A 25624-nucleotide genomic window follows, 5' to 3' on the forward strand; every position below is an offset into this window, starting at 1 on the left:
TAATTGAGAGCCTCCCTACATGCCCTTGCAGCTTTCAGGTGATAAAACAGCCTTAGTCTGCCCAATTTGGGGTGCATTTATGTATGATCAGCAGTTTGAGGGAGGTGATCCTGCCCCTCTGTTATGCCCTGGTCAGGCCTCACCTGGAATACTGTAATTCTGGGTTCCCCAGTACAAAAAAGACAGGGATCTCCTGGAAAGCATCCAGTAGAAGGCAACAAAGATGATAAAAGGACCCGGAGCATCTCCCATGTGAAGAAAGGCTGAGTAACCTGGGTCTGTTCAGCCTTGAGAAGTGAAGACTTGGAGGTGATTTATAAACATTTATAATGTTTATAAATATCTTAAGTGTGAGAGGAAAAAAAAGGACGTAGCCAACCTCTTTTCAGCAGTCTGTGGGGACAGGACAAGGAAAAAACAGCCACCTCTCAGAAGCCATAATTCCTAACTGCAGCTCCTCATCCTATTTCGGAAAGTAAAAAGCTCTTATCATTTCGATAGCTATATCTGATACATATCCATTGTTCCTACCTTGTGCTGCAGTGGTCCAACAGCGAGGTTTGCTGCCCTCCCTGAGTCGCTAGATGGCGGCGTTGGAAGCAGGAATGGAGACGAACGAAGCCCGTCAGAGCTCAGCACCCCGACACGCTGACCTGAAATCCCGGGCAGCATCAGCTCCGTTTGTTTATTTGAAAACACACTTATTGACTTTAACGCAATTAAAATAAATGCCAGGCCAGGACTTTACGTCCCTTAATGCAACCTAATCCTTGAATTATAACCACTTTAATCCTTGCAATATAAACATTTCAGGGGGAATTCGAGCCACCACCTCCACAAACACCTGTTCAGACCTCTTTGTCTATGTGAAAGCCATATGAAACCCAGAACAGTGCTATACAAATAAGATGAGAATGATGCATTTCATTTCCTGGTATTTCCCAGTGATCTCATTACCTAAAGGGAAACCTTTCCAAGGGCTTGTTAAGATAAAGAAGTATAAATAATGTCAGTGTAGTGATTTCCAAGGTAGCAATATTTGCTAATGCTGACCAAGCAAGTGCAAAGCAAATTTAAGACACAAATCTCATTATTACGATGCATCTATACAGGGAGGTATTGGCACTGAACAGAATCCAGAGTCATATTCAGTAAAAACTTATGGCTGTAGATAGGACAAGAGGGAATGGTTATGAGTTTCAAAAGACTAGGTTTAAGTAAGGTATAAGGAAGAGATATATTATAAAGGAATAAATTCAAGATGAGAGTAGTGAGGCACTGGAACAGGTTGCTCAGAGAAGCTGTGGGTGTCCCATCCCTACAGACTTTCAAAGCCAGATTGGATAGGACCCAGGGCAGCTTGATCTGGTGGGAGGTGCTCCTGTCCAGGACAGGGAGAACTGGATGATTTTAAGAGGCCATGCTTTTTACATTACTGTCTCAAAGTTTGCTGAAATGGACAAGTTCAGGCAAGTCCTGGCCAAGGTTCCAGGACTGCCTTTGTCTGAGACACACAGGAACCAAGGTTCGAGAAATCCCTTTGTTTTGGAGATGGACAAGTCCAGGAGCTACGAAAGGGAGATAAGATACTGATCAATGGCCCTTAAGTGGTCTTTTGTGTAGACCTATCTCAAGGAAGACGGCCATCTCTGAGGACTGATGGCCCTTAAGTGGTCTTTCTCTCGTGTTGGCTCATCTCAAGGAAGATTGACATCTCTGTGGAAAATCACAGGACTCTGACCCGAGCCGTCCCGAAATGTCTTGAAGGCTGGAAAGAAGGATAAAAAGGGCATGTACAAACCCCGAATGGGGGGTTTTCTGACACCAGATGCCTCACTACGGAAACAAGGAGGTTTTCTGTCATCAGATGCCTCTCAGATGCGAGTGCCTGCATGCTGAAGAAGATGCCTGCATGCTGAAGAACCTTTGTGGGCATCTAGGTATCTGACCTCAGATTCCTCCACCGTTGTCCTACTGCTGCCTATTATTTTTCTGGGATTGCTGCTCGAGACTCTGCTTCGAGGGACCTCGCTGCCCGAGACTCCACTTCCTGAGACCTCGCTACTCTGACCATCTTCTCTGTGTTTCATCGATCTGCGGCCTGCTACTCCGCTGCTGCTCTCCCCTACGCTTATTTTGCCCCGGACCAAAGTTATTTTTTTTATTGGCATAGTCGGCAGGATAACCCATCGTGAGAGTGTTATCCTTCCAGTTTCTCTAAAACTTTTCTGTCTGTTTCTCCTGGAGTTGCAAGGAGCGATTGTTTTGATAACTTAATTTGACGTGAGCACCTCTCCAGGAAGACCGCTCCACATTCTGAAACTTTGTTTCTTACATGTATACCTCTCGGGACGAATGAATATTCTTTCAGTTCTTCCTGAGGATACAGTATTTCTTGTGGTGCACCATGAATATCAGTGTCACCCGCATCTTTATATGTTAAAATTTCCTTAAAAGCCATTTGTAACAAGGCCGAATTATGTCTCTCTCTTTCCAATTGTACTTCTAGATTTCCAATTTGGTTTTGCAAGGCCTTCACGAGTTCCTGGGTAACTCCCTTCAAGGTCAGCTCCTCCATCAGATTAATCTCATAGGGTTTCTGCAAATGGGAATTCATGAACTTCTGTACACTCAGAGGGAAAGTGGCTGAGTAGAGCAAAATCTGTCTGTTTTTAGGTAGCGTGAGAATAATGTCTTCCATTATTTGAACAAAATCTTGAGACAGCAACTTATCTGCCTCATCCAATACTATCATCTGGACATGCTCAACTTTTGCTACTCCCTTCTTGATGAGATCGAGAATTCTTCCAGGGGTAGCTATCACCACATGCACTGTATCATCAAGCCTCATTATGTCATCTCGTAAATTGGTTCCTCCTGTTGTTGCCATCACTTTGGCACCTCCCATGTGTTTGCTGACTTGGATACAGATTTGACTGACCTGCAGGGCTAGTTCACGGGTGGGAACGATCACCATTGCTTGTATGTTGTCCTTCTTTAAGTCTAGCCGTTCAAGTAAGGGAATGAGGTAGGCTCCACTCTTGCCTGTTCCATTTTTCGCTCTAGCCAAGATATCCCTACCAGACAAAGCAATGGGGATGCTCTCCTCCTGAATAGGAGATGGCTTTTCCCAGCCCATTTCAAAAATTCCCATCAGCAACTCCCGTTTCAAACATTAATCTTCAAACTCATTTCCTTTTGTGGAGGTCACGTCAGAAGTTTTGATTCTCAAATCCTTTGGAGGGAGTTTTAAAGTCTTCTTCCAGTCATCGCCAGGTTTAATAGTGGTGGTCATGCTCTGTGCTTGCTGTTGGGTGCCATTGTTAATTGTGTTGGCATTTTTCAGCTGGTTCATCTGTTGCTGAGTCTGTGTGCCTCCACCTCCTGGGCCCTAAATTGGAGCGAGACAATGATCTCTAAAGGTCTTTTCATAGAATGATTCATAGAATGATTTGGGTTTGGAAGGGGCCTTTAAGATCATCCAGTACCAACCCCCCATGTTATAGGCAGGGTCTCTTCCTTCTAGACCAGGCTGCTGGGCAAAGTGTTCCAGTCCATTACCACCCTCACAGTAAAGAATTTCTTCCTAATAGCTTAGAGAGACTCAGGAACATAATACCCTGGTCAGGCTGAAATGCAATCAAAACCAACTCTACTCCAGCCTGCAAGATAAACTCTGAGGGGAGGGAGAGGAGATTCGAACCCACAACCTCCAGCTCTACAGCACCGCACCATAGAACTTGATCAAACCACGTGACGATCATCCCCTCCCCCGAAACCTTCCAGCACTTCCGTAAACATCCCGGTAGTTGATTGACAGGGACAATCAGCCAATCGCGGCGCGGGGAAACGCCGGGTGGGCGGTAACTTCTTATCAGCCTCTCGGGAGCTGGAGAGTGGGAAATGAATGGTGAGAGGAGGGAGGAGGGCAAGGGATGGCGGCGGGACGGGACGGGTTGGGATAGGCCGAACCGAATCGAATCGAACCGGGCCAGGCCAGGCTAATCCGTGTGTGCCGTGGCCGTGTAGGCAGAGCGATGGGCGGTGGTGCTTGTTTTGGTATGGCTTAACGTGGCCTTGTTTTGTGGTGTGTCGTCACAGCTTCCCCTATGGAGACATCAGTCAGAAGATACGAGACGAGAAATAAAGCAGCGGGAGCCGAAGCGCCGTTCAGATCCAGAGTGGATTGGAGACGAACCAAGAGGGAGCTGATCCTGTTTGACAGCGATGAGGAATCCACTTTTATCTCAGAGGAGGAGGAATCGGTGTCCGAAAGCGATAAAGATGAAAGTGATGCAAAGGGCGGCCTTTCCAACCAGGAGGTGAAAAATCAGGTTGGAGAATTAACAGAGGATGGGGAGGATGAATGCGTCGTGCCTGGAAAGAGGAAAAAGGTCAGCAGGTCTGTGCTGGAGGATAGCGAGGACAGCCAGGATAGCGATATACTTGTAAGGAAAGTTTTTGTTAAACACCGCTGTGTGATTAATGAAGACGAGAGTTCCCAAGAACAGCAGGTCGGGAAAGCCGGCCCCGCAGAAAATGTGGCTGTTAAGAAGAAACGGGAAGTGCTGGCAAAGCTGCGGGACCTCGCAAAGCAACGGGCGACTCGGAGCTCCTCTGAGAGCGAAAACTGGGAGGTCTGGTTTCTGTCATTGAGATTCAGTCCCACTGGGAATCGAGGGGAAGGTGCTGAGTAGTAGAAACGCAGCAGTAGGATTTTTTTTTTCCTTGTTTTTGGGTTTTATTCCTGAGAAATCACTAACCCTATCACATCTCAACAGCAGTTACCTGTTAACTATATACTCACTGCTAAAAATCATCATCTAGAAATAGATTTATTATTATTATTATTATGTTTTTAGTTTAATTTTGATCACTGACAATCTAAGAATTTCTTTTTCTTTTTTTTTTCCCCCTTATTCTTTCAGGCATTCAGTTGACCGAGCAGCCTAGAATGCAGGTACCGACCCTGCACGCAGTAGGGGGGTTGAAACTAGATGATCATTTTCAACCCAGGCCATTCTATGATTCTATCTATCCTCCTTATGTAGTCAGAAGGGGGAAAAGAAACTTCTTTGATGTTCAGTTCTCTGTAAAGAAGAGACCTGTGAAATGAGTATGGTGTAATTTTCCTCAGGAAACAAAATGTTGATGCTCTTAATTCCTATTTTGTTGGTGTGACTGAAGCGAGGTGCGTGGAAAGGGCTGATTTAAAGTGGAAAGTAATTGTCACATAGCACAGAAAGATGTATTTCTGGAAACATATCATTTCTTGTTAACTGAACAAATGGCATTATTAGTAAGTCAGATATAGTCCTTTCTTAATGCAAACACTAAAAGTAATTTATTTGCTTTTAAATACTTTCTGAAATACAAATAGGATTCTGACGGTGAAGCGGAAAAAGAAGAGGAACCATTCTGCCAATTGCTCCTCACACCAGAATGCGATGAAAGTGACAGAGGGAGCTTGGAAGACTTTATAGTTGATGATGATGGAGATGATGATGACAACGTGGAACATGTTAAGAGTGAAAAACATCTGCAGCAGAAAGATGTAAATGCATCAAATAGTGACTTGCTGGCACGCTGCATCCCAGGCTGTAAGACAAGGATGCGTTGCAATTCTGTATCTACAATCTTCCTTTAGTGCCGAAATAAGCATTCATGGGCTCTAAATACAAAGTAACGCTGTGTAACAGGATATGATAGTTTACAAGGATACATTCCTGAAAGGCTTTCATTTATGGTGGAAGCAATCCTGGTTTCCACAGTGAAATTTACAGTCCTTCTGTATCTTATTGAAGGGATGATAGAACTTGAAGAGAGGAAGGGGAACACTGTTACACTGATCTTCTTCCATTCTTTTTACTCAGTTGGTCTGTTTTAGGATGGAACTATTATTGAGACATGAAACCACCATCTTATGATACGTACCCCAAGATCAGACGCATTAATTCTGATTTAATTCTGTTCTGAAGAGTAACACAGGAGTCTTTCAGTTACTTTGGGTCATCTGCTTTTTATTGCTGATATTTGGGTTCTTTTGTTGTTGCAGGGGAAGTTGTTTTTTTTAATGCATTAAGACTTTGTTGAGGTTTCTGAATTCTCTGCTCAGTTTTAGACCGATTGCACAGTCAGAATGTTCCTCACATTGCCCAGGTTCCTTTAATTTTAATGAAAACTGGTGTCTGGATTAGTGAGAAGCCTGAGCCAGAAGGTTATACTATACTATACTACACTATACTATACTACACTATACTATACTACACTATACTATACTATACTATACTACACTATACTATACTACACTATACTATACTACACTATACTATACTACACTATACTATACTACACTATACTATACTACACTATACTATACTATTTCCCCTCTTGTGTATATTATTTTAGATGCAGGTTTGTATTGACAGGATAACAAGATAGTCAGTGTCATTGTAGCTGACAACAAGCACTTCTTCTCCATTAAGATATGAGCAGAATAGTATGTACTTGAAAGAAAGGGGAAAAAAAATCACAGCCTTTTGTGTCTTGCAGTAATTCCTGCTATGCATAGAATAATTTCTTATGTTTGTGGTTGTAGTTCTTCCTTTGGGCTCATGATGAAAAGAGATGTGACTTTAGGATGTGCTAAAACTGGTTATGATCACCGGGATGAGAAGCACTATTTAAACACAGGATCTTAAATGAGAACTTTGGATAAAGGATATTAACATTGTCTTTTTTGTAATACGTTCTGTTTATATTGTTTTTTTCCAGTTCACTGCAGCAGTCCTTATGAACACTTCCAAAGAATAGTAAAGGCTTTCCTCATAAATGCAATTGATGACACTTTTCTGAGCTCACTGTATGGTAAGTACGCCACATTGCAAATACTATAGCGCATGCATAGAATTAATAGATGATTTTAGTTATGACAACCATTCTGTATTTGATTCTTTTTCTTTGACAGTTGTTCTTTGAGGTAAATTTCAACAGCAGGCAGTACTTCTTGACAGAGGAAGTAGCTTTCAGCACATGGCCCGGTGGGGCCGAATGGCAGCCCCACAAGTAGGCACAGAGGCACCATACGGATGCTCTGGGGATGGACTATCAGTGCCAGGTTGTGGAAAGCATCAGCCAAGCGCTGAAGGCAGGAGGAAAATCCTTCTTTTGCTCCTTTGCTGTTATTATTGCTCAAAGATTAGGAAAGGTAACAGAACGAGTTTGCATGTCTGCACATACTGAACCCTGAGGCAGTAAGGATTCTCTTGTAGCTGTGGAAGTCCTGTTTAAATCCTGGAGTCTAGCACATATCTGGGAGATAACTGCGGGGTAGTTGTAGTTTTATTTATCATCTTATAGTTTATTTCATTTGCTTGAGTAAATATTTGAAACTGTTTGTGTTGCCCAACAGCGGCCATGTGGCTGCTGCTGAAGGCTAAAGGTCACTTTCTGTGTGTTACTTAGAAGTGGTGGAGGAGAGGAGCACTGTCAGAAGTTCTGCTGGGAAGCAGTCAGAGCAGTTTGTTTTCATGGATTACAAACTTCCCTTTTATAGTCAGGAACACCCTACAAAAATTGAGCAAAAAGCAAGGCTCCTTGAATTTTCCTTTTCCGTTCTTCTAAATGGTTTTGAGTGAATAGTTCTCCATTTGGGTTGATAGTTTTTCACTCTAACAGTGATTGTAGAGTTTATTCATGTACCTCTAGTGATGCATACTTTTAAAATAATTAAATAGGTTAGTTCATCAGAGGGCTGGAGCAGCTCTTCTATGAAGAAACATTAAGGGAACTGGGCTTGTTTAGCATGGAGAAGAGAAGGATCAGGGGGCACCTCATTGTGGCCATCCAGTATTTGAAAGGAGCACACAAACAGGAGGGGGAACAGTTGTTTAAGAGGGTGAATAGTGACAGGACAAGGGGGAATGCTTTTAAACTGAGACAGGGGAGGTTTAGGTTAGATATCAGGAGGAAGTTTTTCACATAGAGAGTGGTGACACACTGGAACAGATTGCACAAGGAGGCTGTGGATGCCCCATCCCTGGACACATTCAAGGCCAGGCTGGATGTGGCTCTGGGCAGCCTGGTCTGGTGGTTGATGACCCTGCACATAGCAGGGGGGTTGAAACTGGATGATCATTGTGGTCCTTTTCAACCCAGGCCATTCCATGATTCTGTGATCAATGCTGCATGGATCACTTGTATAGATAACAGTAATAAATTCAGTAGCAATGTATCAGAATCATTCATGGTTCTCAGTATACAGATGCATAATGTCCTTGGAAATTTTACTTGAAGAAATGTGTGCAACATATGATGGTCAGGCAATCAATAATGACTCTCACTGAACAGATGGAACAAGACAAAAGAAATATGCCAAAGATATGCTGCTCTCACTTCATTATTTGGATGACCGTTACATTCAGCCCCGCCTTGACAACTTGTTCTCTAGAAGCCGCTGGAAAGTTCGTTACAAGGTTTGTAGCATCTGCTGTACCCTCAGTAGCAAAGTGATCTCCAAATCATATTTATACTGGCAGATTTTGTTTCAGTATTATAATTCTCAGTACCATTAGCATAACCATATAAGTGTATGTTCTCAGTGATCTCAGTGCTTCTCCTGCTAACTTCACCAGGTGCTTTTTAGAGGACTTCTTGGTGCTCATTCAGTGTTCTAATAGAGTTTAAATCTTCCTCCCACAAGAAGAACAGCTGGCATGTTCATCATGAATCTTCTACAACTTCAAAGATGTGAGGCCAGTATTCAGTTGCCTAGTCACTATATGTGAATTAGTAGAATGCTGTTAGTGTTATAGCCATGCTTACCTAATAATCCCTGTAATAATGGACTACCAGCCGGTGGTGAGATATAGTGTATTTATTTGAAGTAGGCCAACTGATAGAGTTGCCACCTTCACACCCTCCAAAAAGCCAACAACAGGAAGGGAGACACGAAAGAGAACTGAATGCATGGATGCAGGAGCGAGTCTTTAGAACTGAAGCCAAATTAAAGGGAACTGGGTGAAGTGTTAGGAAATGACTGAGAAGGTTGTGTGCTCACAACTGAATGCCAGAAAACTTCAGATCTGAATCTTTGGTTTCTCTTACACTAATTCTGTACAAGTAGAAAGTACTTAGAAACATGTTGAAGTTTATGGAGATTCTTTAATGTTATCTGAAATCTGTTTTTCAGGAGCGCGTGGATTGTTATCCAGGTGTTTTCATAACCTTGAAAAATCCAATGAATATGACTTGTCAGGCATGTGGAATGCATCGCTATTGTAAGTTTGATGTGATACTGTTTGGAAAGCTTTATAATAGTAGAACTCTGGAAGCAGATGACTTCATGTCAGATGACAAACAGGTAATTTCAAACAAGCACCTTATATCATTACTTTTAAGCTTTGTCTAGTGTTATGCAAAATCATACAGAGAATAGGAATCCTGTCAGCACCTGTCAGCTACTGTGTTTCTAACTCTAAACTCCCCTTCATTTTTAAAATGTGACAACCATTTTGCAGTTGGATTTAGCTAGAAATTGTGAAGGAAATTCTTATGAAAGGGAGGAGGAATGGCCACTTCTCCTCTGGCTCTAAGGAGCTAGGAGATCTGGTTTAGTGGTTTTCTGTAGGTATGGTAAAGGGAGGACAGTTGGACTGGGTGATCTTGTGGGTCCCTTTCAACCTTGTGATTCTGTGATTCTATACATGATATCTTACGTAGCCTTCTGAGCATGCTTGTCTTTTGTGTGTCATTGAGGCTGACAGCACATATGAAGATTTCCCTACTAACTGAAGTTATAATATGAGCCCTCACCTGTTGTTTCTCAAGTAGTTCGGTAGATGACTGATCCTAAAGCATGTTTTAAAGAAATGAGAATCATGTATAGCAGTAAAAAAAAAACGACAGGGCTGAGTGTTGCATTGAACATGCCTGGCATTCCTGGTTTTTAGCAATACCTGATTAAAACTGTGACTTTAAAAGAAATCTTGAATAGATCCTATCTCTCTTCTGCCAGGAGTCCGAGGCTTTAAATCAGGAATGACATCTGCCTCAGAGCTGCATCTGTTCTAAATATCAGAATGTCTTTTCACCGGATGACTTGAAAGCTCTCTACCTTTTTGTGTGCCTATTATGCCCTTAAGACATTCCCAGTGGGAATCTTGCATTAATTAGCTTTCAGAAACATTATAAAAGCAACTTTCTGTGTAATGGGCAATCATCTCCATTGAATGGCTGCGTTTTCTACTTTGTTGCCCAAAAGGTTTATTCTGTGTTGGGCTACTGGGTTTGCTAACTCCATGCCCACTGTTCCAGCTCTTGGTGTGTCCCTGTGTGTTCCTACAGTGTGTGTTTGCTGTAGGTTAGAACACCGAGTGAAACAGTGCCACTGTCACAGTGCCACATTGCCATACAGTCACAGCCTACTCAGGATTTTACTGCTTTATTCTTCAGATGTTTTCACATCTGCCATTTCCCATGTAGCTGTTCACTCGTGACAAAGTATCTTGATGTCTCAGTTGTGCTGACACTTGAAATCGTTGATCTTCTTTTCAGAAGGCTTGTTTGTAACTACTTCAATATTTTCTACTAGAACCTTTTCTCCTTTGCTGCAGAACAACTTGTTCAAGCTAAAAAACATTCCCCTTTCAGTAATCTTGCATCTTTATTTTCCACTCTGCTGCCTTTACTAGGACATATTGGATTAAATTATGTTCTTGGAAGGAAACTTATCTTTGTTACATAATGTTGCGTTAGGCAGCTATTCTAGGTTTTACATTTCAGGGCTGAGACTTTTGAAGTCCTTGAGTCTTAGGACACGTGGATGTTACCAGTATTTAGGGATCTCCACATCAAATGTGCAGCTAATGGTATTTGTTATGATTATGTTTACATATGACCTTCCTAAGTAATGGAATTTGTGACCTCTTATGATAAACTCAAAACTCAGTTTGTCAAGTATAAGATATTGCTGCATCAGTGTACCAAGCTGGTGCCCAAGTTCTGCTTTCCTTCTCTTTCAGGAGATGTAGAAGGTGTAATTCCTTTACTTTGTGCATCTAAAATTATTTCAGGACACAGACGAAGCACTTGAGTACTTGCTGAAAAGACAAGTGGCACTACAAGATGTTTTCACAACACATTTCAAAATGGGGTGTGATAGGATTTCTTACACAAAGTCCTCAACAAACTGGAAGCTTAACCTTACTGAAGTACACCTTACTGAAGCTTGTTTGCATCTCTGCTGATATTCTAACTTAAGCATTTGAGAGATGTCCTTGTGATTATCATGTCACAGCAATGGGCTCTACAACTCATGCACAGTGCGGTAAACCCATGCTGCAGGTCTTTTTTTCTTAAAGCATCTCAGAACCTGCTGAACTGTAGTTCTTAATATTGCTTTGATTAGTATCTGTTTGCATGATCATTAAGAACTTGTTATTTCCCCTTATTTATTGCAGGAACATACTTAGTCCGTAGGATGTGGAGAAGCCATCTTGCTAGCACTAATACTGCAGCCCATAGTACAGTCATTATTCTACATTTAGAGAACTCCACACAAGGAATATCACTAATTGAAAAATCTGTTTTTCATGTGAAGCGTGCACCTTACCTGAGCAGAAATAATAAGTGGACTAGTGCAAGGATTTCATCTTACTGATATTTCCACAGTTAAGCTGGAAGCTGAGTAGAAACCCCCATATTGCTGTCCCAGTGTTCTCCTACGTCAGCTGTTCTTCACTGTGGGAAATACCTGAAATATCCTACTGAACATTAAACTTTCTTTCCAGTTTGTTTTTATTCTCTTCAGCTAAACAATAGAAGATGAGGGTTTTTCTTTACCCTGAGTTGGCCAGCATCTGGTGAGATGCCACGTGCATACTCAATGTAGCTCAGAGGCTGGAGAACAGACAGACCTGAGAGAGAATGATTGAGCACTTTGCAGTAATTTCTGCTAATGGTTTGCTAATGCAACATTCATATTCCTATGGTGACCTGTAATGGAGGCTGCTAAAGGTGCTGTTTTCAAGTTAGTTTTTGAAGCTCTTCTGGCAGTGCATTGATCAACTGTCTTGCCAATTGAGGGGAAAGAAAGAACAAAAAGGGCAAAGGGAGCAACCTAAAACTAACACTTAAAGAAAATAATTGACTGAAAGAAAGCAGTTCAGAACTCCCAGATCAGGTTGAATGGAAATACATATTTGGACTATTTCTAAAGTTTTCTTTGAAAGTACACAAAGAAAGTGGTTGTGTAGAGAACAAAAACAGACCTCCAACCCTCCTTCTGCATAAAACTTTCCTTTTCTCTCGTCTCTAAAGTATTCTGCTTTGCCAATAGGCCTGAAGAGAAACAGCTGTTCTAGTTTTGCTTAGGCTTGCACTGATTGTTGTGAGTAGCTGCCAATTCTCATCTCTCCACAGTCAAAGAGAACTGAACAGTTTGGGTGTCCCCCATGTTTCTCTGCTCCTGTGTCACCTGGATTATGAACTGTTTTCTGCTCTCAGACCTGTTGTTCTATTTCCATTCATATCTATGCTTAGAGGGCATGAATTCAGTCACCACATGTTATACTGTTGTCAGGCTATGCTTCTGCATTCCATACAAAGTGATTTAACACAGCTTTGGCTGATACGGCCAGCTTGAGGAGATAAGTTAAGCGTTAGGATAGAGTCACTGAGGACTGCGAGGGGGAACAAATTAGAATGTGTACAGTACTGAGATTCTTTCCAAAGCTGCATTCAGAAATAACACTGTATTTTTAGACAATCTCTCTTGCTTTATAACACAATACGTAATGACACTGTATGGTATATATATATATATTTTTTTTCCTCTGGCACTTTTCCAGTCTGGAAATTCTTTACACCTCACAGAAAAATAAACCATGAAACTCATTACCACAAGGTACTCTGGAGAACAAAAAAAATGTAATTGGCTCTTAGAAGGGATTAGACAGTTTCTTGGTATATAATAACTGGGGTGATATAGAATTTCTTCATTCTTGACTGCTAGAAGTCATGTGGTAATGCATGTACATTCTGGTGTCTTTTCTTGCGTCTTATGCCACCTTCCCAAACATGTCCTGTTAGCTGTTATCACAGGGTAAGAACTAGGCCAGACAGGCTATCAAAATGCAGAATTCTATCAGCTATTTCCTATCAAGCAGTATTCCGGATACCACACTTCATTACTTGGAATTCTTCAGAAGCTATAAAATACCTGTTGAAATGTCGCATTTCAGTTTTTGATTGCTTCATTGTTTGACATGTTACGTTTAGAAACTGGAATAAGTCAAGATTTTGCCTTGGTTAGTAGGCCTTGCTCATTAAAAGCACTTACAGCACCAAACACAAGCCTTAGGTTTTTAGCTTTGGGCGTGCATAGAAAGTGGAGCTGCATATGTAACATCAGTCCAAAACTATGGAAGCTTGTTTCTTTGGTGTTTTTGGTTCTTCTTACTAATGCTAAATCAGTTTCTCTTATGTGTACCAAGACCTAAATTTCTTCATACAAATGTTAATTCTCTCATTTTGGAGGGTAGAAAATCTGAATCCAAAAGCCAGCCAGATGTAGACTAATATACTTAGGGCTACTAGGATGATTAGAGGGCTGGAGCACCTCACTTATGAGGAAAGGTTGAGGGACCTGGGCTTGTTTAGCTTGGAGAAAAGAAGAATCCAGGGAGACCTCATTGCGGCCTTCCAATATTTGAAGGATGCATGTAAACAGGAGGGGGAACGGCTGTTTACAAGAGTGGATGGTGACAGGACAAGGGGGGATGGTTTTAAACTGATACAGGCGAGGTTTATGTTACATATTAGGAGGAAGTTTTTCACACAGGGTAGTGACACACTGGAACAGGTTGCCCAAGGAGGCTGTGGATGCCCCATCCCTGCAGGCATTCAAGGCCAGGCTGGATGTGGCTCTGGGCAGCCTGGGCTGGTGGTTGGCGACCCTGCATATATCAGGGGGTTGAAACTGGGTGATCACTGTGGTCCTTTTCAACCCAGACCATTCTATGATTCTATGATACTATGATATAGATATGATATGATAATGATAATGTTTTATTAGATAGGCTGTCTTATCCATCCTTTGTATCACAATGATCACTGTTCTACCCGAGAAACGGATTAATTTGCTTTGATGCAGGTGCTGAAGGTCGGTGTGGTGTGTGCAGATCGTACAAAAGTTTATCACAACTTGAAGCACTTCAAGTACAAGTTATACATGGATTGCAGCTCCGTTACCATGCTGGACGGTGCTGAGGATGAACCAGTTAAAGACACAGTTGAACGACTTTTCAGCCAGCTGGAAGAAACAGGGTGGATTCAGAAGGTATAACTGAGTTACCTGATTTACTGTTCCTCAAGCAGATAAAATCAAACTGAGATAAGATTTAATTGATTTAATTGTTTATTTCTTAATTACTGGTTTCATTAAGAAATTAATTATGTTAGCCTAACCATTCATTCACTTCTGCTCTCCCAGTCTCTCAGACTGTTATATGCCCACAGCTTTCACACAGAGCTTTGTCAGCTCCTGATATCAAGCTTTCTGGCAGCTGCATGATCTTGGGGCTGTGGTGGGCAGGCTCCTGTTCTATTTGGAAGCAGCACCACAACAAACTCAAGCTGTAACTCCTGAAGGCTGGAAACATGAGGCACAGCAAGAACGTTTTTCTTTTTACATTGGAGAGCTTTCACCCAGGCCATTCTATGATTCTATGATAACTCAGAGTACATTTAGCAAGCTTTCAGATATCTTTGCTTCTGAATTGTTATTGACATGCTTCTTAATGTACTGAAGGAAAACATAGAAAGCATTTTTTTTGCGTAATTCAGTTGTTTTACCTTGATGAAGTAATACAAGTTTTATTTCATTTGCAGAAATATGATGAGCTTGAAAACTACATGAATGATGCAGACATTTTCCAAGAAGAAAAAGAATGATTAAGTGGAAATACAGCTCTTTTAAAGATACCTTGTAAAAAACTGAATGGCCTGTTTTATCTGCAGGCACTTCACCTCAGCTTGTTCTTCAAGATTCTAATAATGTAAAAGGCTGTATTATGCTCAAATCCATGGGTCTGTAAACAACTGTTTAAGAATATCCTGTATTATTTTTCAGCCATGTGAATAATAACTTGAAGTTTTCCCAAATCGGTCCTTCTATTTTTGCTGCATTGGTCACTTCATGCTTCCTTTTGTTCTTCAAAATAACAGATCAGTATCTTCTTACTTGTGAAGCAAAAGCTGTGCCTGTTGGTGTTGAGCTGTAGCACTGGGAAGGTAGGAGGTCTTGAGACTTTTTGAAGTGGGAATATTTGGAAAGGTAAGACTGTTACACAGGAACATACATGACTTGCATCATTCCTTTCCTTTTGCTTGTTGTAAATTCACAAGCAAGTCCAACTGTTTAGAATAACAGTTATGATGAAATGGACCCTAATGCGAAGACTTACTTCCCCTCTGAGGAATCACTATAGCCTGTTGTAAGGCAGCAGGGGAAATATTATGCAATCCTGCCTATATTTGCAGCACAGCAGTCATTCCTCTTTAGAGAGTAGGTGATGAGTCACATAATAGGCGTCACAGGGCTGAGGCTGGCATAGCCATCCAGGTGTACGCTCAGCCCCACACTGCTCTCTCTGATGCTGTCTGAGGCAACTTACTGAGATCTTAAATTGTGTTGCGCAAACATAATGGCAACAACTTGCAGTAACTTAAAATAATAGATTAATGTGGCCATGCAAGCTAAGCAAGAATTCTTCCAGTATAATCTGATAACTGAAAGCAGGAGTTACTTAGAATCATGATGCGTGGTTTACTACGGAGCAAGTAGAGTAGACCCTGAAGACTGGGAAGGGGTAGGTACTCTATACGCTATTCTGTCCTGGTGTTTTATGCTGCATATAAAGTTACATTGACATATCCTAAGAGAAGATGCAGGGCACATGGTTTTGAGTCCCATTAGGAGCTGTTCTTAGACCCTGCAGTATGCACATATCCTTGTTAGTCTGTTATAGCTGAGAAACTCAGTAGGAGGGATGATGCTGTTAACCCTCTAGATTTTTTTAACAGGTCACTTTCTCAGAACTAAAAGTAAGGAAGCCTGTTTTTTCACATATTTGCCCATAAAAACTTCTCATGTCTGATGTACTACTTTGCTGGTAACATGCTGACCTCGATGATCTCTGGAGGTCCCTTCCAACCCCCTACGATACTGTGATTTTGTGATCTTATGCTTTTCTTTCTTTCTTGGAAGAAAGCACCTCAAAGGCTGACTGAGTTTTGCCTGTGACATCATTAGTTGAACTGATACATGGCTTGGCAGGGGGCTGACAAGATGTTTGTATGTTACTGTCTCTTAGACTTCGACGTTCCCTTCACCACGATTAGAGGAAGTGATAATATTTTTGTGGCTGCTGTTCCACCTGAAGAGCTTGTACGAGGCAGAGAATGTGAAGTATCGTTATGACATGTTTACACTCGTCTTCACTTGAAAAAATAAATAAATGAATTGTTTAGAAGAAACAACGATTAGTAAAAATTCAGGTTGGATTTTGCAGGACAGGCTGTAAGTGCTCAGTGCAACGTAGCACACAGTACAAAGAGGACTCCTACCAAGACAGGTTTTCAGGTCTAATTGCAATAAGAATATTTGTAGTGGAAAAAGTCTGTGCATATAACAACTAGTGGGAGAGGTCAGAGATCTCACCACCTTCCATGCTTTCTTTTCCACTTCAGAGGCTTCGAGTGGATTTAGTGGGTGAAAGGATATAACGTTTGTTCTGATAGGGCACTTTTAATTGTCTTTAGTTTTTGAAGTCTTAGCTCTAATTAAGATAAAGTGCCTGTCTTAATGCAACAATGAGGAGAGATCAGTATGTGATTAGAACTGGAGCAGGTGATTAATGATCATACTTGGAAATTGCTTTAATTCCTGTAGGGTTTCAATCATCTGCTCTAGTTGAAGTTCTGTAGCCTGGGACTATGATAATGATAGAATTCCGCACATTGTATTTATGCATAGGATCAGCCTTCCAAACACGATGTATTTCTAGGAGAGAAGGTATATATCCTATGTCCAGTAGTGGCAGGGAAGTATGAAGTGTTTCTTCTCCCCTCGTCCCTCTCTTTTCAGAAATAAAGCCATTTGTGGATCAAGCAGGATGGCAAACTTTGCTGACAGGAGCCAGCTGACACTTTACTTCTTAAACACGGTGAAGGCTTCTCCTGTTTCCCAAAAGCAGCTATTTCTAGTAGCTCAGCAGGCAATTACAGGCAATTCCCATGCTTAGCTCTTCTGGTTTACTTTTATTTGGATAAATAAAGGCTTGTAGTTTCATCCTTCTTTAAGTCTTCCTGGATAAACAGAGTGGGTGTGTTAGATAAACGCATGCAAATACTGTACGGCTCCAAGAGAAACAGCCAGCGCACATGAAAATGCACTTGAAAAAGTTAACTTGCTGATTCCGCTCTGAGAAATAAGAAATATCAATTTCTAACCTGAATTTAAAGACGAGACAAAAGAATGTAGGGAAACACATCTGAACAGCCAAAAGGACAGCATGAGGAGCATGTGAAGTGGTACCAAAGGAGCCTGACAGTGCCATTCAGTGCACTTAATACAACCGAAGTCATTTGATACATGATTGCTAAATGTAGACGAATGGAGTATGTGGCCAGATTTAAGCAGGAACTCATTGTTTTAAGTGACGTAGGTTCAGCACGGTGTTTTCCTTCACTTTTTAGAAGGTTATCAGAGGTTTATGGCCTCAAGTTGCACCAGGGCAAGTTTAGGTTGGATATTAGGAAGAACTTCTTTACAGAAAGGGTAGTTAAACACTGGAATAGGCTCCCCAGGGAGGTGGTTGAATCGCCATCCCTGGATGTGTTTAAGAGCCGTTTGGATGTGGTGCTCAGGGATATGATTTAGTGTAGGATTTTTAGAGTTAGGGTACTGGTTAGGCTGTGGTTGGACTTGATGATCTTAAAGGTCTTTTCCAACCTGGGTAATTCTATGATTCTATGATTCTATCAGCACAATGGGACTTCCATGGTGAGCACAAGTGAGCGCTTTGCCTATTTGGAGGGGGTGCTGACTTAGGAAACCCAGAGTTTCAACTGCAGCAGCAAATTCACACAGGAAAATACTCGAGCATGACAGTTCACGTGAGATTACAACTGCATTTCAAGAGGCCGCGTGTTATTGTTGGCAGATGGAGGGAGGAGGGGGGGGGGAAGTAATCAATTATTCAGGATCTGTTACGTTAACCTTTCATCACGCGTGCTTCTATTAGAATACATGTGACACGGTCACAAGCGATGTGTGATGGTGTTCAGAGCCAGCTGATTGTATGAAAGCAACGAGCCCGTTCAGATCTGGTGCTGCTTTCCAGGAGCTGGTAACTTTCGGCAGCGCCCCGGGCAAAACTTGAAGCGCCGAGTGACGGGGTTCGGGTATTTCCTTCTCTCAGACAGCAGGGGCAGCATTTGCTGTATATTGGACTTGCCGCACAGCCGTGCAAGCAGCTGTCTCGCCCTGCCAGCGATCTATATTAAACCACAAAACACATGAGACGCTGCTCGGCAAAACAAAAAGTGAATCTTAAACATCTTAAAGTTACAAGTCAAAACTATCTTTGTTTTGAAAGATGGTTCTCCGAGCCCTACAGCAGCTTATAGCAGAGGACTCCTGCAGCTGCCCCGGTATCTCCCCAAGCGGCAGCACCGATCTGTCTCATTGCAACGCTGGAGACCTCATACAAGGCATCATGCAAAGCACCCCTGCTTCTTTTGCACGGGAGTTGTGTCACTGTTGGAAAACTAAGCCCCAGAAGGGCCTGAAGCAAAGGTAACACTGTCCATTATTGTACAAACTACCCCCCAACCCCCTCTTTTTTTTTTTTCCAACATTGCCAGCTCATTGTTCTCACCAGATGCATGCTATCATTACGTATCAAATAATAACCCACTCTTCCTCAGCTGTTCAAGGTTAGACAAAAAAAATCCCTTTTTCCTGTTAGCAATAATGCCTTCCTCTGAACGCAGCACATCCCCAAACCTGCCCTTTGCTTGGGCAACAAACTCTGCACTGCACAAACATGGGTCCAAACACTCAGATCGTGGAAATCCACCTGGAGAGATGGGGTGTGGGGTATCCCCCGTACACCCAGCAATGGTTATTTGGAGTGAATTTCAAGGAATGTGTCATTTCTGCAACAATATCCAAAGGATTTGTGAGTTTGGAAGCTGAAAGGTTGGTGTTAGGTTCCAGGAGGGCCTGGATCGCAGGACGCGGTGATGGAATGTGTGAGGTTTACTGATGGGCTGCACTGCAGAACCAAGCTGAGGTTTCGCATCAGTGCTGCGTCTCCTTGTGCTTAGGGTCACTTTTATTCCCAGAGCAGTGTCTGGGTACGCAGGCAGCACAACCGTGTGTTGCTTTAACAGACGTGATCGGGCCCAGCTACTTCTGCACCTCACAGAAGTACAGAGCCGTAGGGGTCGGAAGGGACCTCTGTGTCCAACACAGCCCACCTCCAGAACTCCGCCGGCAGGGTCAGATCTGGCAGCGGCCGCCCTCGGTCCCAAAGAAGATCGTGGCAGGAGCAGCGCCGAGCCCGCGGCTTTCCCGTTGCCGGACACCCAAGTAACTCGCTCGGGGCCGCAGCTCCTCCATCCCAACCCTGACCCAGCGCGTGAGAGCGCCCTGTAAAGCACCGCTTGTTTTTTCTGCCTCCCGTTCCACAGCGATCCAGCCGGCGGAGCCGCGCACAGCCGCGATATATCGCACAACTCGCTCTCCGCTACCTCCGGCCAACGGAGGAGGAGGGAGAGCGGCAGGCGGTTCCCCGCACCGCCCTCCGGCCCGGCACCAGGTACGGCGGAACGAGCGCACGGCGGCGAAGGGGGGATTTCCTCGGCCCGGTCCCCCGCTCGGCCGCTGGGAGGCTCCGCCGCTCGCCCCGGCCCCGGCGGCGCCGCCGAGCCACCCGCCCCCCGCCCCCGCAGGGCCCGATCCGAGAGCCCCGCACGCACCGCGGGGCACGGCCGAGGGCTGCGGCGGCGGCGGAGGAGGAGGAGGAGGAGGAGGAGGAGGCGGCGGGAGCGCGGCCCGCAGCCGGGGATGGGATATACAAAAACACAAAGGAAAAGCGGCCGGACTGCTCGGGCTGCAAGTTTGTAAGTGCAACTCTCCGCTTGTGATCGCCGGCTGAAGAGGGGCTCCGTGTTTGATGGTTTGGTTCGATTTTTTTTATTTTTCATATATATATAATTTTTATTTTTGGCTCCAGTGCTTTTCTTGAAACTGCACTCGAAACTGTTCGCTGTCTGGGAGTCTACGGGAAAGTACACGAGAGGAGTTCTTTGCCTGGGGTTGTAGCTCGCTGCGTTATTGCTTAGGGGAGAAATAAGCACCGAAAGCGCTTCGGCTTTACCCAGCGGCCGCGAGAAGCGATCGCACAGCGGCGGGCAGCGCTCCGGGACCCCGTGGAACCCCGCAGCGACGGACGGACGGGCGCAGCCCGAAGGGGAGCGGCGGAGACGGAGCAACAAAGACGGGACCGAGACCAGCCCGGACCGACGGACCGATTCACTGCTCAGAACCCGGCGGAGCGCCGAACCACACCTCGAGGGGGGGGGCCGGGACCTCGCTCGGCGGTTCCTTTCCTCGCATCAATTTCCACTTCAAGAAATAACCCCCCGCCCGCGCCCGAAATAAAATAAAATCAGTAAACCTGCCCGGTCGCACTCCTTCCCCAGGGAGCCTCCCCCCGCCCGGCGCTTCATTTTGGAGGCAGCGGCTCCTTTGATTTTGATTTTTCTTCCTCTATCGGACAACCTCCCCCCCTGCCCCCCCGGCCATCCGCCCCTCGGCTGGGGCTGCCCAGCCCCGATGGTGGCACGGCCGTAGCGGCTCCCCCTTGTCCTTCCCTCCAGCCCCGAGCTCCGCCGGGGGCCGGGCGGGGTGCTCAGGGGGCGCGGGGCTGTCCGCCCTCCCCCGGACTCGGGCCGCGACCGCTGCCCCCGCCTCTTATACCCCCCCATCCGCCTCCATGTGGCAGTGAGTGCGGAGCGGACCCATCCGCAGGGCCGAGCGATGGGCGACACGGCTCCCCCCCAGGCCGCGGGGCTGGCGGCCGGGCTGCTGGGGGGGGGCCCGGCGGCTCCCCGCGTGCACAGCGCCATCGTGGAGCGGCTGCGGGCCCGCATCGCCGTCTGCCGCCAGCACCACCTCAGCTGCGAGGGACGATACGAACGGGGCCGCGCCGAGAGCTCCGACCGCGAACGGGAGAGCACCTTACAGCTCCTCCACCTCGTGCAGCAAGGGCAGGGAGCCCGCAAGGCCGCCAAGCACCCCAAGGCGGCCGCAGGAGCGGCGGGAGGAGGAGGAGGAGGAGGCGGTACGGCCGCACCGACCGCCGCCGCGCCCCCGGACTATCACCAGCACCTCCTCAGCAACGGCGGCATCAACGGGGAGCAGCCGGCGGGGGAGCAGCGCGCCTCGGCCCTGCTGGCGGTGAGTCACAGCGCCCCATACCGGCGGGAGGCGGCTCTCGGCGGACCCACGGTCCCGGAGCACCCGCTGGTCCCAGTGCGAGGCGTGAAGGTGGGGCCGGGCCTGGCGTGACCTGAGGTGTGAGGAGAGGGGTCCCGGCCTGGAGAAAGGCGTTCTGTGTTCCTTGAGTTTTGGGACTGTGGGGGCTGCAGCCCGACCCGGCAGCTCCACGCCCAGACAGCGTTGTGAAAACAGTCTGAGCTCCGTGCCCAGCTGTATCCCAGGGCGGCGGTGTGAGGCAGCCAGGGCAGCTCTGTGTCCCTGGGGCAGCGCTTGGCTGCTGCGACCGCGTTGGTTCCGTCAACATTTTTGCCTCAGATTAGACAGACAATGTGTCCTTTAACCTTGTTACCTCTGAGGTGAGGCCCCATCTCTCATACTGTGTCCAGGTGTGGAGCCCTCAGTACAAAAAAGATATGGAGATTTTGGAAAGGGTTCAGAGGAGGGCCACAAAGATGATCAGGGGACTGGAGCACCTCCCCTATGAGGACAGGCTGAGGGAGTTGGGTTTGTTCAGCCTGGAGAAGAGAAGGTTGCGGGGTGACCTCATTGCAGCCTTTCAATACCTGAAGGGAACTTACTCCCAGGAGGGGAGTAAACTCTTGGAAAGGGCTGACAATAGCAGGACCAGGGGAAATGGTTTAAGTTAAAAGAGGGAAGATTTAGGTTGGATGTTAGGGGGAAGTTCTTCACTAGGAGAGTGGTTAGGCCCTGGAACAGGCTTCCCAGAGAGGTTGTGGATGCCCTGTCCTTGGAGGTGTTCAAGACCAGGTTGGACGGGGCCCTGGGCAACCTGATCTAGTAAAGGTGTATGTTTGGTGGCTAGTCAGGGGGGTTGGAACTACATGATCCTTGAGGTCCCTTCCAACCCGGGTCATTCTGTGATTCTGTGTGTGAGGTGGGCAGGCGCCCTGGAAGCAGAGCTCGTGGCAGTGCCCAGTGACCATTGAGTTACAAGGGTTCTCCAGGCCACAGACAACACACTGACCTTTTTCAACTGGAAGTCGTTCTGGATGTGTCACAGAAGCTGAGCCTCATCTCCTGTTGCTGTAGGATGAGCTGTACTGCGTCTCAGCTCATTCTGGGCACACACGAAGCACTCAGAGCCCTGCTATGTGAGCGGCCTGAAATAGGCTGCTCCCTCCCTTCCCCATATGAACCTGTCCTTCTGAGCGCCTGATCTATCCTAACCTGGGATCTCTGTGGTTACTTTCACCTCTTTTGCTGCACTGAGTGGGGTGGTGATGTCAGTGCCAATGTGATAACGTTGTGTACGTGATAACGTTGTGTCCAAGGGGAGCTGGGGTGCTTCCATCTGACTTCAGTGTACAGATTGCATCTCCCGTGTTACAGTCAAGAAGGCCTTTATTTTATTTTTCCAGTGCTTATTAACAAAATGCTTTGCACTTGTCATACAGGGGGAAAAAAAACACCAAACACCAACAATAAGGCTTTTGCATAACAATGTGAGTCCCAGAAAACTCCTCTTTCTGAAGTCAGGCTACAAGCCTGTGTGTTGTTCTTTTAGATGTGTTCCTTTTTTTTTACTGTCTGTTACAATTATTATGAAAGAGCTGGAGGCAGCTGCTTGAAACTGCTAAGTGAAACAGCCCCAAAGAAAATACCCAAAGGTTTTCATCTTTTCAGCAGGGGCTGCCTCTGTTTCCTAGAGGGCTTGTTACCCTGCTCTTTGCCGGATGATGCCATCGCGGCCCGTGTGCCATTCTGCATGTATCTGATAAAGGAAGGTGCTGAAGCACCCCTCGTTTTGCATGCCTGCATTCAGTAATGCTGCTGACAAGGTGTGTGACTTCACCCAGCGTGACGATGGGGCGCTGAGCCACATTTTGGCACTGCAGAACGGATGGCTCATGGAGCTGCTCCGTGATGCTGATGTCACTGCGCTTCCCACTCTGCTCCACGCAGCCGTTCCTCATGGCTGCTTTGTAGGGCTGCCTCGCTGAGGAGCGGAGAAAGGCTTTGGCTCTAAATCACATCTCTGTGTACTCTGAGCACTCGTTAGAACATTTGTGCAAACGTTAAAGTTGACTGCATAGGATGAATTCAGATGGTTGAGGGGCATCCAGCAGGTAGCCCAGCATTGTGTTCCTCATCTCAAAAAGTCAGAGGGCAGTGATGGGCCGGAAATGATGGGCTATTGCTTTTGTTCTGCCTGTAGCCGGAGGAGGAATGTTCTCTACCAGGTATCCCGAGGGCACTTGCAACAGGAAGGATGAGGCAGAGCGAGCCCATAAATAGATGGGGAAGAGACATCTATGAGGCTGCAGGATCCATGCTCTGCGGGATGTTTCTGAAGGGGAAATCCGGTGGAAGCCTTATTTGCACCGATGGTTATTCCTATCATTTCAGGCCTTTTGCTGAGAGCAGATGGCAGATCGGAGTCGCGTGGGGTCCTGGAACGTGGCACGGTTCTGAGCCTCAGCTGTGGGAGGTGCAGCTCTGGCACGAGGAGGCACAAGGCGGGAGCATGTGTGAGTCTCACGCTGAGGATGTGAGGTTTGACACATCTCTGACTCCACGGGGGGACTGTGGAGCTCCACCTGCCTTGTTGAAGCTCTATCAGGTTAAAAAAACTCAGTGTAGATAAGCGTGAAGGCGGTCATAGCTCTCTGGGGAGCTCTGGCTATCAGGGCGCTCTTTGTTCTGCAGAACCTAAGACTGTCCCCACGCTTCCTCCACTGAAAATAGCCAGGCTGTTCCCCTCGCTTTGCAGATCCCTCTGCTCTTGTTACGAGCTCGCCTGCCACGTTTGGTGGCACGGGATGGGTCGTTTACATAGTTGGGCTCCAGAGTAAATATTTGACACTTGATAAGGTTTGAAACAGAGTTCACTCGAACATATCAAAGAGCTTGAAGTGATAATCTGATGTTGTCGATGCTATTATTTGATAATTGTCTGTCCCCAGCGGACAGTTTAAAACCAGCAGAAGAGAGATTTTGGAGTGGGGTAGGGTTTGGGCTCAGTCTGGCAGCATTACTTGGCTTTTTGAGAAAGCATCTTTGGCAGCAGCATTTTCTAATTGAAGAGCTGGGACCAGATTTCTGAGCTGGGCTGATGGGTGTGGGTGCATGTGGAGAAGAAATTTATTCTCCTGGACACGGCAAGGAAAGCTTTTGTGCTTTCCGCCTCCCCGCATTTCCCAAGAGCTGACATTTGTTTATTTATGTGGTAGTGTTACTTTTCATGGTGCGGAGTGAAACAGATAAAATATTCTGTCGTTCCTTTATACATACATCTGCATGTATATATGTATGCCCTCCAGCACTTAGCTGTTTATATTATTTACGTCCTGTATAAACTGTTAGCTCTGGAGGGCATTCCTCAGTGGCTTAAGCGTTGAACGGGTAATACCAAAGTTCTTGCGCCGCGGTTGCAAGTCCCCAGTGACCATTCCGTTCCTTCATTTTTCTGACACTGTTTCTTTTGCCCTGTGCAGGCCAGGAGCTCTGCTTCTCAGGCACTGGGGTGTTATTCGGGTCAGGTTGTTGCATTGCAGCCATTGCTCTGGTGGCTGACGTCTTCCTCTGAGCGTGTTAAGCGGTGTTTATCATCACTCCCAGTCCCAGGTGACTCGTTCTATTTCTGCTCCTCTCGTAGTTTATCATGATAGGGACTGCTACTGTATTCTGTGAATGCGGCCCGCTCCCCAGGTGAGAAAGGGAAAGAAAGAAGCGAGTTAATTCCTCCTGCCCCCCTATGTTCTCAATAACAGCAGTACAAATCTGGAAGAGTTGTGGATTTCTCTTGGTTCCCCAAGGGCATCAGTGGAAGTCAGGGATATCCATCTGGTGCTGAGAGCCAGGTTTCATAGAATCATAGAATAGAATATCACAAGTTGGAAGGGACCCATAAGGATCATCGAGTTCAACTCCTGGTAATTCCTGACATAGTCCTTGGACTCCAGCATGCTATTGCTGTGAGGGCATTCAGTGTCCTCTAATGTTAATAACTCACCTAGGGACCTTGGCCATCAGACACATACATAGGTCTGTATAGGTCTATAAGTCTGTAGCTCCCATCCTACACAACACCTG

At 45.6% G+C, this 25624-nt stretch overlaps 3 protein-coding genes and 1 pseudogene across 5 annotated transcripts in view; 3 read left to right on the forward strand and 1 right to left on the reverse strand.

Moving 5' to 3' along the window:
* Window positions 1–2200: 2200 nt before the first annotated feature.
* LOC107308414 (putative ATP-dependent RNA helicase DDX6 pseudogene) lies at window positions 2201–3801 on the reverse strand (annotated as a pseudogene). Its single transcript, XR_014943206.1, has 2 exons — window positions 3751–3801; window positions 2201–3391 (listed from the first exon to the last, which is right to left on the reverse strand). The product of XR_014943206.1 is annotated as a putative ATP-dependent RNA helicase DDX6 pseudogene (transcript).
* Window positions 3802–3884: 83 nt separating this feature from the next.
* Window positions 3885–15162, forward strand: CCDC82 (coiled-coil domain containing 82). 2 transcript variants are annotated; one of them, XM_015852283.3, is made up of 8 exons: window positions 3885–3910; window positions 4102–4637; window positions 5381–5600; window positions 6775–6867; window positions 8350–8474; window positions 9191–9361; window positions 14153–14338; window positions 14890–15162. In XM_015852283.3, the coding sequence occupies exons 1-8, from the start codon at window positions 3904–3906 to the stop codon at window positions 14950–14952; spliced, it is 1401 nt and encodes a 466-aa protein (XP_015707769.2). In that variant the 5' UTR covers window positions 3885–3903; the 3' UTR covers window positions 14953–15162. The 2 variants fall into 2 exon arrangements, 1 of the variants encoding a protein (XP_015707769.2); XR_014931821.1 differs by having other exon boundaries at window positions 3885–4637; window positions 5381–5554.
* A 3497-nt stretch (window positions 15163–18659) lies between these two features.
* LOC146762850 (uncharacterized) lies at window positions 18660–20750 on the forward strand. The gene is made up of 3 exons (XM_085539112.1): window positions 18660–18859; window positions 19679–20190; window positions 20304–20750. The coding sequence occupies exons 1-3, from the start codon at window positions 18660–18662 to the stop codon at window positions 20390–20392; spliced, it is 801 nt and encodes a 266-aa protein (XP_085395238.1). The 3' UTR covers window positions 20393–20750.
* MAML2 (mastermind like transcriptional coactivator 2) overlaps window positions 20744–25624 on the forward strand; it is a 196311-nt gene continuing 191430 nt past the window's right edge. Inside the window, exon 1 of the mRNA XM_085508966.1 lies at window positions 20744–21529. Coding sequence (XP_085365092.1) covers window positions 21110–21529 — 420 coding nt within the window. The 5' untranslated portion in view covers window positions 20744–21109. The remainder of the gene's footprint in view (window positions 21530–25624) is intronic.

This window comes from Coturnix japonica, chromosome 1, assembly GCF_054131305.1.
Source record: "Coturnix japonica strain WE chromosome 1, WE-NBRP24, whole genome shotgun sequence".
NCBI classification, from domain to species: Eukaryota; Metazoa; Chordata; class Aves; order Galliformes; family Phasianidae; genus Coturnix; species Coturnix japonica.

Bases quoted from the DNA above. Each gene is read 5' to 3' on its own strand.
- CCDC82 (XM_015852283.3), top strand. The intron at 4,638-5,380 runs GTCTGGTTTCTG...AAATACAAATAG, and splicing joins CTGAGAGCGAAAACTGGGAG to GATTCTGACGGTGAAGCGGA. The intron at 8,475-9,190 runs GTTTGTAGCATC...TCTGTTTTTCAG, and splicing joins GCTGGAAAGTTCGTTACAAG to GAGCGCGTGGATTGTTATCC.
- LOC146762850 (XM_085539112.1), top strand. From the start codon at position 18,660: ATGGTTCTCCGAGCCCTACAGCAGCTTATAGCAGAGGACTCCTGCAGC. The intron at 18,860-19,678 runs GTAACACTGTCC...TCGGGGCCGCAG, and splicing joins CAGAAGGGCCTGAAGCAAAG to CTCCTCCATCCCAACCCTGA. The intron at 20,191-20,303 runs GTAAGTGCAACT...TTTTGGCTCCAG, and splicing joins ACTGCTCGGGCTGCAAGTTT to TGCTTTTCTTGAAACTGCAC.